Raw genomic sequence first — 13,961 nt, 5'->3', positions numbered from 1 at the left:
TTATGACTGAAAGTTGGTTTTGTAGCATAAACTGGGAATTTGATATTTTTGACTGATATTATGATTGTCTGTTTGTTTCATATCTGCAAAGTAGTTAAAACGCTGTCAGTTCCACTTTAAACTTTAGGTCACCGGTTACTTTGTGTGCTGAACGTGAAATGTTTTTTGCAACGGGAAGTAATAGTTGTACATTTTGATTGGGAAATGCTTAGTGGTTGTATTTTTGTATTCTTATGATTGGGACCTACAGGCTTATTATGTCCCAGTTCATGGACTGCTTATCCTTTAACATTATGCTGTGTGTGACTGCTGTCTTTCCATTGGCCCCATGCAGTGGTGTAGTGGTGCCTGGAGAAGTGGGTATACTCTAATTTGGGCCAAAAGTTCTCAAATCCTATATTTTCCTATGGTTGTATATGAGTTTTCCTATAGACAGATTTTCACTCTCAAAATCATACCTTTTTTTTTTAAATACAAAAAATGTATGGTTTAAGTCCACGACCATGCTTAAACCACATCAATCTGATTGGGTGGGCCTGTGAGGGCCTGGCTCCCCAGTGGGTGCGCCTCTGTCCACCCATGTCTACGCCTCTGATGCAAAAAGCGCATGACGACAATTGGGCATCACAAATAGCCTACTAACAAACACTAAACTTTTTCAATACCTGGTTGCATACCCATTGTTGCCTTAGTTAGCATTTACTATGGCCCGCCCATAGCGACGGGTGTGGGTATATGGTTAAACCTGCATATACCCTCCACTACGTCACTGGCCCAGTGCACTCTCCTACATTAGTGTGCTGGTATTGCGATTGCTGTCCTTTCAGAATCACGAATCTGGCACACACTGAAGGCCTATAGGTTCGCCACTGCCCAAACATGTCTATAATAGATATAAAGACTGTTAAGATAATGTTTTAAGAAAGGAGTGTATATATTTGGCCTGGCGAAGAGGTTTTATGCGCTAACGGAATGGAAGCTGAAAATTATGAGTTTTTTACTCGGCTGGTCTCGGGAAGAAATTACACGAGTCCTCACTGTCCGAGACCGAGACTAATGTATCCGACACTCAATATGTGGTCTCGAGACCCTGGAGCCCTCTAAACCTTTTGATAATTAATAATCCAAACTACGTACAGTCTTCTACAAGGTTTCTACCCACTCTGATTTGATACATACAGGCCAGTGATTTAGATGGAGGTTGACCACCCCCCTGTGGAAAAAGATTGCAGCTGTATTTTGGTTCACACAGGACGTGTACTAATAAGCAGCGCAATGTAATTTTGGAGCAGTTAAAATATAGTACGCACTTTCATAGTTTCAAACAACATTATTACGTCCCCACATTGTTTAACTTTATTTTGTAGCTGAAGGATGATTTCAAGTCAGCCATTTTGGTCGCGTTGCTCATTGCGGATGACGTCAGATTGTCACTAGTTACCACAGCCACAAAGTATGGCTATATTGTAAAAATTAATTAAAACAAAAATTTGCTTTTTGGTCTTAATTTAAGGTTAGGGTTAGGCATATGGTTAGCAGTTTGGTTACGGTTAGGTTTAAAATCAGATTATAAAAATATACATTGTAGAAATAGGCGGGGTTTAGCCATAATTATGACTCTGTGGTTGTGATAACTAGTGACGACCGTGACGTAGGGCTAGTCCAGGAATCGCGCGCACCGCCTCCCGGGCAAGTTGTGATCTCATACGGAGGTTCAGACATTCATGAGCTGAGCTGGCAACAGTTTTCCACATGGTGATGAACAGCAATTACGGTAATATGATGGCCTTTTAATTGTTATTGTGGATAATCAAATAACAAATTTTGATGTGTATTTTACAACGTTTACTTAGCTAGTTTCCCGACGAATGTATTCATCATTATTTCTAGCAAGCTGTTTGAACATTTTCTCGTTAGCTAACGTTACAGTAGCTAGCTAGGATGACGTTAACGTTACTTCACTTGAAAAGTTTTGTCACCAAAACGTCTGCAATTAATATGTACATAATGTATGTATCTATATCTTTTTTAAGCTTTTGTGTGGGTTTTGTTGTTAGCTAGCTAGCACTGTTAGCTAGCCAGCTATGAATGATTGGCGGTCACATGGCTAAACGGAAATAATGCATCACAGCCACTGGTCACAGCGCGCATTTCTGGAAGATGTCCCGCCAAACTGGAATGTCGTTTGGATTTAACAATGGTTAACCCATTAAATTAACTGAATATTTACATTCAACGAATTCTTGTAAGTTTGTTTTGTGTTGTTAGGTAGGCTTTGCTTGCTACATAGTTAATATACTTTGCATAATATGAAGGACATGGTGGTGAAGTGATGGATAAAACCACTGTTTCTAGGCTATTAACTTGTTTGTGAGTTTACTGTTTCTGGTCAAAATTTGTGGTAGTTACTAATCCTCATATTTCCAGAAGTTGGACCATCGTTACAACACATCTGTGAAACATGATGATGAAGGAGATTGCAGCAGTGGTGTTTTTCCTGAAAAAGCTGTTCAAGAAGGTGGAAAAGTTGGATACCCAGAAAGTGGACTTGTTTGTGGAGCGGTTGACTGTTGCACTGCAGGAGAAGTTCAGAGGGCATTGGTATCCTGACAACCCCAGCAAAGGACAGGCCTTCAGGTAATTAGCTATGGATCAGATGCCTGTCTGTGGCCTTGCTCTCACTCCCCCTATCTTGACGACCATATCAGTAGTTTTATCAACCTCTAGTCTTGGGCATCATGCCCTAAGAAGAATAGGGTGTATTTTGGATATGCAGTGATTTGTATGATTGGAGTTATCGAAGGTCTGTGTTGCATACTCTATTACTTTGCAGGTGTATTCGGGTGAACAGGTTGCAGAGGGAGGATCCAGAGCTGTTGCGGGCCTGCCAGGAGAGTGGGGTTCAGTACAAGGACCTTGGCCTGCCCAGAGAACTCACCCTGTGGGTGGATCCAGGGGAGGTGTGTTGCAGGTCAGTCTTATTTAAAAGCATTGGATTGGTGTATGCATTGGCTGGAGGGAGTTGAATCCATGACGAGGAGTGTGCAAGTGCTCACTTTGGGAGATGGGCAGTCACAGGGTTCACACTCTGAAATTCAATTACTGGAATACCTTAAATCTGACATTTTCTCAAGTTGGTACTTAAAAAGTACTTGAATTAAAATGAGAGGAGAACAGAAAATTATAAAATATGTTAATATGAAAAATATTTGTTTAATGTATTGGTCTTAAGAATACATTTCCAGGCAGTTTTTTTTTTCCCTCGTGTTGCGCACTCAGGTTGCCAGGCGAGCTCGCTCATTCCACTTACACTGCCTTTCAGCCAGGCAGGTACAGAACTGACTGATGAGGCGCCGGCAAACGTCACAATGACACTAAAATGCCGGGCAAATGTAGGTTAAATCCTGCCTGGCAGGATATTGATGTTTATGAATGAGTGTTGCCAGACCCAACCAACCCACATCATGCAAGGTGTACAAAATGTGTCAAAGACTTGACATTGCGAGCATGGGTGAATCTGCCCTGAAGAGCCACATGAAGGGGGAAGACACAAAGCTGCACCCTGGGATGGCACCAGTTCTACTTTGTGACTTTTTCTCTGCAACAACCTCCAGAGCTTCAGCAGCAACAGCTCAACCAGACCAACAGGTAAAGAAACGTTTCAAACATTAAGTAGTTCTCTGTATAGCCACATTTGAGTGATGAAAAGGGCTAGCTAGCCTACTAGCTAATGTTAGCAAGCTAGAGTTTACCAGCTAGCTTAAGCTAGATAGATAGTTAGAACTCTTAGCTAAGGGAACTGAAGCTGGAGTATTAAATGATTTCTAGATAGCTATAGCACTTTATCTATGCCTCCTTCAAGGCAGTTGATCTGGGTTAGTGAGTGTGTTGAATGATTTGGGCGAAATTATGCTAGCCAGCAAACGTTAGCCAACTTGGCTAAAATAGCGAGCTAACTAACATTGAGTAGTCAGCTTGCTAACATTTGGCTAGCTAGTTAGCTTGCAAACTCGAACTCTGTACATGTCTGGATACAGAAGAGTAAATTTTTCCATCAAAGCCAGTCAAGATCTGCTGAGTTATGAACTTGGCATCATTTTTCAGCACCGTTGTTGAAAGTAGTTTCTACAGCTGCACCTAATGGCAAGCTATAACGTTACACATGTAATAAATTTCTCTTTAAACCATGGTTTTAATTACCGTCATTGTTCTATTTGTTTGTTTATGTTTGGTTTGTCTGTTCAATGGTAATATAGCCAAAGGCATTGGTTTGAAGGGGAAATAAAAATACATGCAGTATGTAGCATATGCTATGGGTTTAAGGGTTGAAAATTAAATGTAAGAGGTAGTTGCATATACACTGAGTGTACAGAACATTTTAAGGACACCTTCCTAATATTGAGTTGTACTACCATAGCCTGTTCAAAGGCACTTGCATATTTTCTTGCCCATTCACCCTCTGAATGGCACACACAGAACTCTCTCAATTGTTTCAAGGCTTAAAAATCCTTTGTCTCCTCCCCTTCATCTACACATATTTGAAGTGGATTTGACAAGTGACATCAATAAGGGATCATAGCTTTCACTTGGATTCACCTGGTCAGTCTGTCATAGAAAGAGGTGTCCTTAATGTTTTGTGCACTCAGTGTAAATGTCGAAGGGATAGTACATTACAAATACAACCTAACATGAGCAGAATTGTATTGCTTTCAGGTTCCTCTACCCAAGTTATTTTCTAACCTCTCTTCATGGGTCCGAAACAATGATTCATGGCGCGCAGAGATCCTATGGACAATGACGCGTCTCCCACTACAAAAGTGCATGAGGACAATGCCACAATTTCCCCCTGGATGTTTCCTGACAGTGCTAATGCCAAGTCATATGCCCGTGGGGAAAAGAAGACTGCCTACGTGATCAATCATGGTCTTGCACCTTACTTTCGGCACCACCTCCTGGACAAGTTACAGAACAACGACCGTTATGTGCTGCTTTTTGACAAATTGCTGAAAAAACCACTTCAGCTCAAGCAAATGGATGTCCACTTAAGGTTTGTAGACCCCACAACCAACAAGGTTACCACTCTCACTACCTGGACTCATCCTTTATGGGACATGGCACAGCTAAGGACTGTCTTTCTCACTTCAGAGTTGACAGATCAACTTAACATGTCTCACCTCCTACAAATTTAAATGGATGGACCAAATGTTAACCACAAGTTTTACAGAATTCATATCTAATGTCTTTGCAGAAGCCGCAGACAGAGCTAATTGACATTGGAACATGTTCCTTGCACAGTGTCCACAATGCATTTCGAAATGCATTTGACTTCATAGACTGGGACATAGAGGGCACATTAAATGCTTTCTATAGACTGATGAATGACGTCCCTGCAAGACGGGATGATTTTGTGACAATCACAGGCTCCTCAGTTTTGCCTACAGTTTTGTGGACATCACTGGGTAGAAAACATAGCGGTTGCAACTAGAGCCTTAGAGGTTTTGCCAAACCTAATAACATTTGTACAAGCAGTCGAAAGCGACAAATCCTACAGAACACCGACATGCATTACATTCACAACTGTAAAGGAAGCGATGGCAGACAAACTTCTCCCACTGGGTTCGCACAAGGTGCTTAAAGTACTTTCATTTGGCACTCTGAAATTCAAGTACTGGAATACATTGACAATCAGGCATTTTCTCAAGTTGGTACTTGAATTAAAATGAGAGGAGAACATATAATGATCAAATGTTTATGAAAAATATTAGAATAAATGTATTGGTCTTGTGAATTAATTTCCGGGCAGACTACAGAGTTTTATTTCCTCACCTGTTTTGCGCTGCGGTTGCTAGGCGAGCTCGCTAATTCCACCCACACTGCCACTCAGCCAGGCAGGTACAGAACTGACTGTTTAGGCACCGCCAAACATAATAATAATAATAATATGCCATTTAGCAGACGCTTTTATCCAAAGCGACTTACAGTCATGCGTGCATACATTTTTGTGTGTGGGTGGTCCCGGGGATCGAACCCACTACCTTGGCGTTACAAGCGCCGTGCTCTACCAGCTGAGCTACAGAGGACCACAACATCACATCGATAGCTAAAATGCCTGGCAAATGTTTCAATCCTGTCTTTTGTGCATATGGAAAATATCTGGGTTATTTTATTTCAGCTCATGAAACATGGGACCAACACTTTACATGTTGCGTTTTTATATTTTGTTTCAGTATAGTTTATCCACCTTTTTTTTACTACTACATCACTGGACCCAACCAACCCACACCGTACCGTGTAAGGTGCAAAAAATGAGTCAGAATTTGGCATTGCAAGCATTGGTGAATCGGCCCTGAAGAGCCACATGAAGGGGGAAAGACACAACGCTGCATCCTGCGCTGGCGCCAGTTCTACATGTGACCTTTTTTCTCTGCAACAACATCTAGAGCTTTTTTTCCCCAATCGCCTCATTCATGGGGCACCTGCGATATTCCGTTTTATCAAGTGGCAGCCATGCTCCTGTTGTTCACGTTCTGTTTTCCTAACACAGCCCTTCCGACCGTTGACACTAAAGCTGCCAGTCGGAAGCAGGATGCTTTTTCGTAGCTATTAAGTAGTAGATTCCCAAATGCCCAATAAAAACAGTCATTTATAAGCTGGAATTGTGTAGTAATGCGAATAGGAAATGTGTGTTCACCAGTAGGCATGTCCCAAAACTCTGCTCATCACTACTCAAATTACAAAATCATCGGTACTGACTTACATGAGAGGTATGTAGTGAAACAACATATTATTGAGTAGAACTTGTACGGTAGGGATGAATACTAAGTTATTTTTTCCCCCATGAGGCTACTGCCATCTGGTGGCGACCTAGAAACAATTGCATAAGTGAACTATTACAAATTGATGGTCCTTGAAAATAAATATTAGAGCTTGAAAAAGTACTTAAGTCCTTGAATTTGACTTGACACTGGCTGTAGCAACACATTCAAGGGTACCTTCAAAGCTACCAAACAGACAGTCCCATTCCTGACAGCAGACTGGGCAGACCTATTGACTAATGTCATGAGCAGAGTCCTGAAGAAGAGGTGACACACATTAGACTCCCTGAAATACACTGTGACTGAGGATTAGGCCATGGGGCCCCTCCAAAGTTGACTCTGGGTTTTCAACATGTATGATGCTTAAACAAGCGGCTAGCAAAGTGAGTGAGAGGAGGATTTTTGAGTTTCAGAGTGACATAAAGAAGTGCCTCCAGTTGTTGAGGTTGATGCTTAAAACCCCAATCATGTCCAGTTTTGTGACAATGCCGCTTGTCTCATCCCACAACGGATGACAAGGAATCCTGAAGCAAATTTGTGAGCGCAAATTCAAACGTCTTCTCACAAACTTAGTTGACCTGAAGCGTTTTCCTGAGGCATGATGTGACGATGCCCAGAGGCAGTTGAAGTGCTTCATACAACAGGTGGTGTTGACCACTGTCTGTTCAGCGAGTATGATCCGCAGAGAACTAATCTGGACATCTTTCTTTTTAGAGCGTCTGAAGGGTAAGGAGAACAACCGAGACCTGTGGCCAGTAACTCAAATTGTCCTTGTGCTTTCCTACGGATAGGCCTCGGCAGTCAGCTCTGCTCTCACTGTTGTCAACAAAAAGGAGCAGTCCTACACAGCACAGAGACTAAAGAAAGTCAACATAACGCCACCAATGATATCTTCCTGCAAATCAGCCAGAAATATCAAGACTACCTAGATGTAGGACCACAGGAGGGCAGAGAAAAGAAAAGCGAGACAACAAAGACCTGAAAGAGAAGAGACGCCTCGAAAAGGACATGAAACTTGCAAAAATAAATGGAAAGGGTAGGCAGAGACCACCCCAAAGTCCAGAGAATGCATAATCAAGTTCAACAGTTTCCAAAGATAAAAAGGATGAGCTTACTGGACCGTTGTGAACACTCACTCACTCAATGAGTACATTTTGGTCTGTAACCTAAAATTAAAAGTTTTTCCCACTCAGTTTTATTGTTGTCATTGAGTACGTTTTAAACGATCATGTTGATCTCATTGACTGTCCTGATCTTTAATCCATAGCTACATTTTATGAATTTGATTTCTCCAGCAACAGGTTGTTGTGGCTTCAAAAATTATTGCTGCTACGGTTTGACAATAAAATTTGTCACACATCAATTAGACAATGTTACATAGCATGAACACAATTGCATAGTCACCACACTACTTAGTAGCTATTAAATAGTAGATGCCCAATAGTAATGCAATAGTCATTAAGCTGGAATTATGTAGTAATGCGAATAGGAAATGTTTGTTAACCAGTACATGTCCCAAAACTGCTAATCTCTACTCAAATTACAACATCACTACTGACTTACCACTCATGTAGTGAAACACAACTGGTGATAAATATTTTTTATGAGCTTGTGGCTATATACAGCCGTCTGGTGGCGACTAGAAACAATTTCATAATAGGAACTGTTACAAATTTGATGGTCCTTGAAAAATAAATATTAGTGCTTGAAAAAGTACTTAAGTCCTTGAATTTGACTTGCCACTGTCTATACAAAACCTGAGTCATTTTGCAGCCTTGGTGGTTCCAATGTTTACCTCTGTAGCTACACCATTCATGTTAAATCCCTCTCTGGGTCACCAGTCGAGTCACTAAATTGTTGATATACATTCAGTGACAAAGCATTGTCTTGTTGGCTTCTTTTCCTCTCGCGCAGGTATGGAGAGAAAAACATTGCTTTCACTGTTGCCAGTTTCTCTGGTGATGATGAGGATGACAAAGAGGATGTGACTAAGAAGGTGACCAGCGCTGTCGAGAGGGTGACGTCTGACTACCACTCTTGTTCCTCCTCAGATGAGGATAGTGGCCTCAGGGAAACCCGTCCTCCCCTTACCTTCCCTCAAAATCGCCACAAATACCAGGTACAACAAGTAATGAACATAGAGGTTGTGTTGCAACAATTTAGTGTTACATACAGTCTTGTCTGAATACCTCCTTGGTCAGCTCTGACAATGGGGGAAATATAATTGAAATTGACCCATGTTTTATTGTTCAAAGATGATCTACCCAGCTGCTCCTTTGTGGCGTCCTCCAGTGCCCAAGCAGAAGAAGATGTGGCCAGGTAAAGGATATAATGGACCTCCACGTCCTCCTCACTATGACTTCAGAACCCAAGGTAGACCCACCCAGCCCTTCAGACACAACGACTGGGCCCCGTCTGGCCACAGAAGGGGGCATGGATACGGATACTGGGGTGGCACTCCAGGCCTGGCTCACTGTTAGGGACCACTGTAGAAAGTGTTAATGTTAGGATTAGCCTGTTCCCTGAGCTGTGAAAGGGTGACCACTAGAGCAAGCAATATAGTTCTTGTTGGAGGGGAATGAGGGAGCAAACTAAATTCACTAACATGACTGACCATATTTTTAAAAACTATTTTAGTAGTTTAATAGTCACTCTGGAAACTCTTGAATTTGTTTTATTTTTTTGTGATAAGAACATTAACTCTTTGCACTTTAGATAATTTGTAATCGTGTGAGTAAAGGAATCTACAGTTGTAATGGAGAAGGAATATTGGAATTTGATGTATTTTATAGCTATGAAGATATATGTACTGTATTTATATTTGATGGGAAAATTGTATGTTACCTACTGTACTGTCCATCAATTGTTCCAATGAGAATTTGTTTTATTTATTCACAGTGTACTCATATTATGAATTGTGCCAACCACTTAAATTATGAGACATTAAACACATTTTCTAATCATTCTCGGTTGCTGTTTTGATACATTTTACTGCTGTGTAATTTGAATGCTTATTGCCTTCACACCATTAGACCATGTCTGGTAAATATTTAACACCTTTATATTTTAAAGACCCATAGGCTTACAGTAAACCATATTATATGCATATACAATATTGTCAATGGCAGACGGTCAAAAGAAGCATGTACATATTTGTATTGCACCTGTTGAATTTAGACTTTCTGATAAAAAAACAAGTGTGCACTGTCAGGCTTACAATTAAAGCTTTTCATAACTATTTTATAGCTTTAGCTTGTCTTGTTCAGTGTTTCAAAGTTTAACAGTAAAATTACTATAATTTCTATAACCATTGATTAGAAAGCTGTGTCCATTCAGTGTTGTAGTCCCGTGTAGCTCAGTTGGTAGAGCATGGTGTTTGCCACGCCAGGGTTGTGGGTTCGTTTCCCACGGGGGACCAGTATGAAAGAAAAGAAAAAAAATATGCACCAACTGTAACTGCTAAATGACTAACGTAAAACGTAAACGCATGTAATACGGCAGGGGGCGTGAAAGTGTCTTGGAAAACACGACTTTGGTACCCTCCGGAAATCACGTGTCCAGACTCCAGCTCTCCTATAATACACCTGCTGAGGCGTAGAGGGATCGGAGAGTTTTGATGTTTCGGGAGAGTGGTTTGTCTGGCAGTCAGAGGCACCGCATAAGTTTATTTTTCACCCGTGTCTTGAAGGAAAAGTATTGGAATAGACAGAAAGGAATGTATTTCACGATACCCCACCTCTGCTGTGTATTGATTAGTCTTATCGCAGGTAAGTTTGGCGTCCACAGGCTACTTTTTTTTTAATCCTCCATTTTCATAAACGCGAGCGAAAATAGAGTGCTGGCGACGAGCAACATGCAAAAAAGTTAGCTAGATGTTTGTGAATAAAATAACGAACTGGTTGGCTGCTCTATTGAATAACGTTTAAAAATAACTGTACTTTAGATTATACTAATTTGTTTACGCCTGTTTTTACTTATATTCAAAATGGCTAACTAGTTTAGCATAGTATTGTTAACTAAGGAATTCAAAATTGTAGCAAGCTAACGTTAGCTAACAAAATAACACTGGTGAAAATGTGTGATTCCCCAAAAATTCCATGCTTTAATTCTGGAATCCCAAATGTAGGCGCATTGTGCATAAAGTAACCTAGCTATTTATTATTCAAATTACTGGAAATGCTTTTGAATTGAATAACATGTAACTAGGTAACGTTATGTTTCAACACATGGTTTATTGAATTAACTTACTTATTATGGTTAATGTGCTAAATTAGAAGTCGTTTTTTTTTTACTGTTAACATAGTTGCTAAATTGATAGAGGTTAACATTACATCGTGGGATATTTGTTTTCCTACATCACGTTGCAAAGCATTTTTGAACGCTACCTAACGTTAGCTGTTTTTGTTTAGCAACTGGTAGTTAACACTCACACAATAGCCTGATCCGCCTTAAAACCTGTAAAGGGCTTCAAAGTGCTGCGTTTTCTGTCTGCCATCTGCCAAGACAATTTAAACTGTATCCCCCCTCCCGCGCTAGGCAGGGGTCCGAAGGTCTTAAATGCCATGTAGGTGCTTTCTAAGCCCAGACAGAAATTAATCTTAATCACGTGTTGTTTGATGAGTATCGTCCCACATTCATGTCCCTGAAATATGTTGTTACTGTATGTGAGTGGGAACTTTATACTATTAGGCCAACAGTAAGTGTAACCCATTTTGGTATTAATGTTTCCTTTAGTCGCATGGATGGAGAACAGAGAGGGCTTAATTCGTTTTAATTCACAATCCTTCACCAGTTAAGATATGAGGATTGATTTGTTGAGGTCCATTTTCTCCTGCCTGCCTGCTAATAATATCCCACACTTCTGTCACTATTCCTCCCCAAAGTAATCTGCCACTACAACACACACTGTCCTGCTCTTATGAATCAGTGATGAAAAGATATTGAGGCCAGAGATGCATGTAGAAACGCTGCTTGAACTGTCTGGGAACTGTTGAAATGCGTTTTGACTCTCATGACATCTAGTTGGGATGGACATCGCCCTCTTATTATCAGCAGGTCTGGCTGATGGGTTGTTAACATTGATTACCTATAAAATAAAACTAAACAATACAGCTAAAACGTTTGTCATCTGGGATGCCCTTTAGACAGTTTGTATTATTGCTAGATGGGAGCTCACTGCTGGAGGGGAATTTAGCACTCCTATTATTATTTGTGTGTCACTTGCACACTTGTCACTGTCCTGGAATTTCCACTGAAACCAGCTCACCCCTCCCTCTCTCACCACAGAAGTGAAACTATGGTACTGTAGATAGATTGTGTTGCTGTTAGTATCAGCCTGTGTTCTGTAGCTCAAAGGTTCCCTGAGCTTTTAAAGGGGAGCTGCCACTGCGGATGGAGCCATGGTTAGGGCAATGACATTCCGCTCCACTGGTTACTGATAAACCCCTGCAATAATGAAGTGCTTCGTTTACACAGGCAGGCACAAGTCTTTATGCTGTATTAAAGCCCTGGGACAGGGAGGGTAATGTTTAAAGGTCTGGTTAGGGGTGTTGTTATACTTTCCCAGCAGTGCATTTTTCTCTAATGCAATACATTTTTCTACATGAGTAGAGGCTCATTACCATCATAATGGCTTCATGGGCCCATCATTTGGGGCGCTGTCAGCCTTATCGTGGCATTCATCTGACATTGCACAGGGTAGGGCCCAGAAATTATGCATAGGCGTCCTCTTCACAATGGGGATTCTATGCAACTAGGACATTTCTTTAAATGAAGTAGTCTAGCCTATATGTTAGACTTCATAAAGCTTTCGTTATTTTATTAGGTGTACCTAAATGCTTCAACAAAAACATTTACCCCCAAATATCATACTATATAAAGCAAAGGATGTCAAGCAGGTTATGGTTAGTTTCCGGATATGTGATGTAACGGTTTCTTAAAACCCTTCATATAGACTAGCTTTGCCTACTGAAACAAATAAGCTTTTACAGGGAGCTCAACATCAAAGGTGATTCTCATTTTCCCGAGGCTTGTGTCAAGGCTGTGTCCAAAGCGCTTCTGTGTTTGTCATGTCAGAGGCATACTCTTGAGATCTTCTCAATAGTTTCTGACAGCCCTGTCTAGTCCTGACTGCATTAAGCAGATGCCGGTAGACATCCTCCAGCCAGTCAGCACTTTGACTGTTTGTTTGAGTTTTGGGGCCTGGATGGTTATTTTCCCTGAAACCTGAGGTCGTCTCCTGTAGAGCCGGCTCTGGCCAGCTCTGGTCCTCCTCCCCCTTCACCCCTGGCCTACTCTGCCCCCCTTCATCTCTGGCTGTGGGCTGGTCAGCGCTGAGTGAAACTTGGGACCTAGGGTAAGGTAAACACAGAGAGACTCAGAGTGCAGCAGACCAAGGATGTTGTTACCTGATAAGCTTGCTGCACTCCACACCTCAGCTGGGAGCTCGTTGCTAGGATACCTTTTCAAAATAAGCAAATCAATTTGATATTTTTTGTCACATGCGCCGAGTACTACAGGTGTCAACTTTACTGTGTAATGCCTACTTACGAGCCCTTTCCCAACAATGTTAAAAAGAAAAATTTGCTAAATAAAATAGAAAATACTAACCCAATAAAATAACAATAATGAGGCTATATACAAGGAGTACTGACAGTCAATGTGCAGGGGTACGAGGTAGTTGAGGTAATATCTACATGTAGGTAGAGGTAAAAGTGACTAGGCAATCAGGATAGATGATAAACAGAGTAGCAGCAGCGTATGTGGAGTGTGTGTGTGTTGAAGTGTGTGAGTAGAGTCCAGTGAGTGTGCGTAGAGCCAGTGCAAGAGTCGGTGCAAAAAAATACAATAACAGGTCAATGATAATAGTCCGGGTAGCCATTTGATTACCTGTTCAGTAGATCCTGGGAGTGTGTTTGGGTGTGGGTTTCATTTAAATTAAGCCATTCTCCCCTTATATTGGTGGATATGAAGGGATTCCTTTTGAGTCACTCATCAAAACTAAATTCTTACACACAAATGCATTTTTCTAAATGTTCACTTAGTCTATTGTTCGCTGATCACGGCCAGGGTGAGGTTCTTTTGTCCTAACTTAAACTCACCCTTTCCGGTTTCGACTCAGAAACAAGCATATCATATTGTAGTATC

At 41.2% G+C, this 13,961-nt stretch overlaps 2 protein-coding genes across 3 annotated transcripts in view; both read left to right on the top strand.

Annotated features, from left to right (window-relative positions):
• Window positions 1-1,685: 1,685 nt before the first annotated feature.
• LOC311136677 (protein BTG3-like) lies at window positions 1,686-9,780 on the top strand. Of its 2 annotated transcripts, none has more exons than XM_084170893.1 (5): window positions 1,686-1,774; window positions 2,431-2,637; window positions 2,834-2,971; window positions 8,730-8,934; window positions 9,071-9,780. In XM_084170893.1, exons 2-5 carry the CDS (start codon window positions 2,462-2,464, stop codon window positions 9,293-9,295), a joined length of 744 nt encoding a protein of 247 aa, XP_084027019.1. In that variant the 5' UTR covers window positions 1,686-1,774; window positions 2,431-2,461; the 3' UTR covers window positions 9,296-9,780. The 2 variants fall into 2 exon arrangements, with proteins under 2 accessions (XP_084027019.1, XP_084027018.1); XM_084170892.1 differs by having other exon boundaries at window positions 1,687-1,774; window positions 2,428-2,637.
• A 641-nt stretch (window positions 9,781-10,421) lies between these two features.
• Window positions 10,422-13,961, top strand: part of LOC311135997 (coxsackievirus and adenovirus receptor homolog) — a 69,906-nt gene continuing 66,366 nt past the window's right edge. Inside the window, exon 1 of the mRNA XM_084170047.1 lies at window positions 10,422-10,582. Coding sequence (XP_084026173.1) covers window positions 10,432-10,582 — 151 coding nt within the window. The 5' untranslated portion in view covers window positions 10,422-10,431. The remainder of the gene's footprint in view (window positions 10,583-13,961) is intronic.

Source organism: Coregonus lavaretus (genome assembly GCF_964263955.1).
Source record: "Coregonus lavaretus genome assembly, chromosome: 10".
Taxonomy (NCBI): domain Eukaryota; kingdom Metazoa; phylum Chordata; class Actinopteri; order Salmoniformes; family Salmonidae; genus Coregonus; species Coregonus lavaretus.
The sequence above is the reverse complement of the archived record's forward strand: the minus strand, read 5'-3'. Positions and strand labels throughout refer to the sequence as shown.

What these genes read in the sequence shown, in the direction of transcription:
- LOC311136677 (XM_084170893.1), top strand. Translation starts at nt 2,462, where the DNA reads ATGATGATGAAGGAGATTGCAGCAGTGGTGTTTTTCCTGAAAAAGCTG. An exon ending in CCAGGGGAGGTGTGTTGCAG is followed by an intron (nt 2,972 to 8,729) that starts GTCAGTCTTATT and finishes CCTCTCGCGCAG; the next exon opens with GTATGGAGAGAAAAACATTG. An exon ending in AAAATCGCCACAAATACCAG is followed by an intron (nt 8,935 to 9,070) that starts GTACAACAAGTA and finishes TATTGTTCAAAG; the next exon opens with ATGATCTACCCAGCTGCTCC.